General features: G+C 57.2%; 1 protein-coding gene across 1 annotated transcript in view; it reads right to left on the bottom strand.

Annotated features, from left to right (window-relative positions):
• VWCE (von Willebrand factor C and EGF domains) overlaps window positions 1–2947 on the bottom strand; it is a 37522-nt gene that overhangs the window by 8085 nt on the left and 26490 nt on the right. Inside the window, exons 11-13 of the mRNA XM_004383948.1 lie at window positions 2879–2941; window positions 1380–1497; window positions 550–729 (exon numbers count right to left, since the gene is read on the bottom strand). Of these exons, the coding sequence (XP_004384005.1) occupies window positions 550–729; window positions 1380–1497; window positions 2879–2941 (361 nt within the window). The remainder of the gene's footprint in view (window positions 1–549; window positions 730–1379; window positions 1498–2878; window positions 2942–2947) is intronic.

Below are 2947 nucleotides of genomic sequence, written 5' to 3'. Positions count from 1 at the left end.
CCAGCCCAAGGACCACATTTTGAGAAACAAAACACTAAATGACTTAAAGGACCCCTGGTGGCCCAATGGTTACATGCTCAGCTACTAACTGAAAGGCTGGCCGGTTTGAACCCACCCAGCCGGTCGGCGGGAGAAAGACCTGGCAATCTGCTTCCATGAAGATCACAGCCTAGAACACCCTACGGGGCAGTTCTACTCTGTCACATGGGTCACCATGAGTTGAAAATCCCATGATGCATGTTAATGAAGAAAAATGGCAATTTCATAGAGACGGCCTGAACAGCTGGGCCTGCCCCAGAGCCCTCGTTACCTATGCTCGGGAAAACCTTCTATTAGGACCCCACCAACTCCTTAAGCCAGCAGCTCTTGGCACAAGTCAGTGTTTACGCACAATTCTTCAGGCATACTGCCAAGCTACGTCCTCCTGGAAAATCTACCAAGGACAGAAAAAGCTGGGTCCCGACCTTTTCTGCAAAAATGGAACTTGGTAGCATGGGAGCGAGACTGAGGTCGGACTGAGGCGCCCAGCTTCAGGAGGGGCAGGGATGCCTGGGGCATCTGTCAGGGGCAGAGGGCTCTCCTCTGGGTGAGGCAGGCGGGGCAGCCAGGTAAAGCAGCTGAAGGCGCGCAGGTTGTCATTCACCTGGCAGATGCATAACTCACAGGGATCACCCGGCGACCAGATCTGTCCAATCGGAAACTCAACCCCGTTGTCGTCCAGAGAGCAGCCTGGCCAGGGGACAGGGAGGGAAAGGACGAGTGCGCGGAGTGCCAAGGAGGGCCCTGAATGCCCGCTGGACCTGCAGCACCACCCGCCAATGGACTGCCAGACACACACACCTCTGCTCCTGCACACTGTAGACAGCTCCCGTGTGCAAACGCAACCGCCTGCTGGACCCAGGGGCCACCCGCAGCTGCCTGCCCAGCTCCCTTGTTTAGTGAAGTTTACCTGCAAACACGCGCCTGCTATACGGACACACACACAAACATGCACTTACACACATACACAACACACACACACTTACCACACTCACAGACCCAACTCACACACACACTCAATTACATGCACACACACACATAACTCACACAGACTCATACACTCAAACACACACACAGACACAGCTCACACATGGACACAACTCACACACAAACACCCTTTCAGACACACATACATACACTCTCACACACACACTGATATACGCAAACATGTACACACACTCACACACAGACGCAGCTCACACACAGACACATACAGACATACACACATCACACAGACACAACCCGCACAGTCCAGTGGGTGAAGCTCAGCCTCCCTCCTCACAGGCATCTAACACCTGTGTTGGGTGAAGTCCTGGGATGCAGGGCTGGGTGGCCCTCACCTGTCATGGGCGTGGACTCCCGGCAGGTGAAGCAGCACTGTCCAGGGCCCAGCCACCACTCTTCACGGGGGCAGGCCAGCTCTGGACATGGCGTGAAGGAGCATTCCACCTCCCCATTCTGGAAGAGAACCAAAGGGCATGGAACGGTGAGCCAGGAGGCTCCCCTGCACCACCCCAAGTCACCTGAGGGCTAAAGAGGAGGTTAATAGGCCACCATCCCTCCCCTTTGCCCCTCAAGTAAAAGTGACAAATCTCCAGGGGGAGGGAAGGGCGAACCCCTCACTAGGGGCTGGGGTGTGAGGCTAGGGCGGGGGGCGCACTCCAGGAGTTTGCAGGGTATTGCGCTGGGTGTCCCAGAACTGCCCTGGCCCTGGACCCCACCACCTCTCATCCTCCATCCAGGCTCCCTGCTTCCATTACCCCTCTATACACTCTCCCTCTGCAGCTCAAACAGCAGCCTGATCAGATCACTCCACTGCTCACCATCCCAAGCAACTCTGCAAAGTTCAGACTCCTGAGCCTGGCTCGGAAGGCCCTTCATGGCTGAGTCCTTCATGGCTGAGTCAGAGGCAGAAGCTCCACCCAGAGCCCCTTCCCCAAAGTGCTGTCCTTGGCCAGTGGGTGCCACCTTCTCCAGAGACACCTGGATTGTTACTTCAACCTCCACTCCCTGGGGTGCCAGGGCAGCATAGCCCATAACTGATGGATGCTGGGGGTGGAACAGCCCTTACGTCTGGACCAGACCACCTCTGGGTACAGTTCGCTTGCACTCCAGAGCTCCCCATCGGGTCAGCCTGAGGCTGGGCTTCTCCTGAAACCACGGCTTTCTTGATTCTTCCCCTGCCCTTTCCTGCTTCCCTCACTGGTTCTCCTGAGTTGATCGCTTGCACTAGAATCCCGCCTTAGGCACTGTTTTGAGGAACCCAACGCAAGACATGGGGTCTGCCTGCAGCCTCCTCTCCTGCCCGAATCCTCTCTCTCGCATTGTTCCAGCCAGGATGGATGATCCAGTCCTTAGAGCCTGCCGTGTGCCTGCTCACCACCTGCCCTTGGCTCACGCAGTGCCCTATGTGGGGCACACCTCCCTCAGCTCTTCTAGGGCCTGACTGGGCCCAGCACCCTTCAGGTTTCATCTCAGCTTCTTTCCTCCAAGAAGGCTTCCCTGAAGCCTACAATCTGGTGAGGAATCCCAGTTGCCTGTCCATCGCCCACCTGGATGGTGAGCTCCCCGATACAGCGGACCAGGGCTGTGTCCCCAGCACAGTGCCAGGCACACAGTAGGGGCTCTATAAAGGGCAGTGCTGAAGGGTGAACTTCAAGAAGCTGCGGGAGAGCCTTGGTGAACGCAGGTCCCGTTAGCACCTGTGCTGTCTCAGTCTCCCCTCCGTTGTGTGGCAGCTCCTCTCCTTGTCAAGGCATCCCGGGTCAAGTCCTGTGACCCTACCCTCTCTCTGCTCCCCACCAATTCCAGAGGGGTCCAGGGCCCTCAGCCCACCTACCTGGCAGACACAGGTGGTGCACTCATCACCACCCCCACTGAACACAGCGCCGTCCGCATACCACCGGCC

Source organism: Trichechus manatus, unplaced genomic scaffold, assembly GCF_000243295.1.
Source record: "Trichechus manatus latirostris isolate Lorelei unplaced genomic scaffold, TriManLat1.0 scaffold00113, whole genome shotgun sequence".
Taxonomy (NCBI): Eukaryota; Metazoa; Chordata; class Mammalia; order Sirenia; family Trichechidae; genus Trichechus; species Trichechus manatus.
The sequence above is the reverse complement of the archived record's forward strand: the minus strand, read 5'-3'. Positions and strand labels throughout refer to the sequence as shown.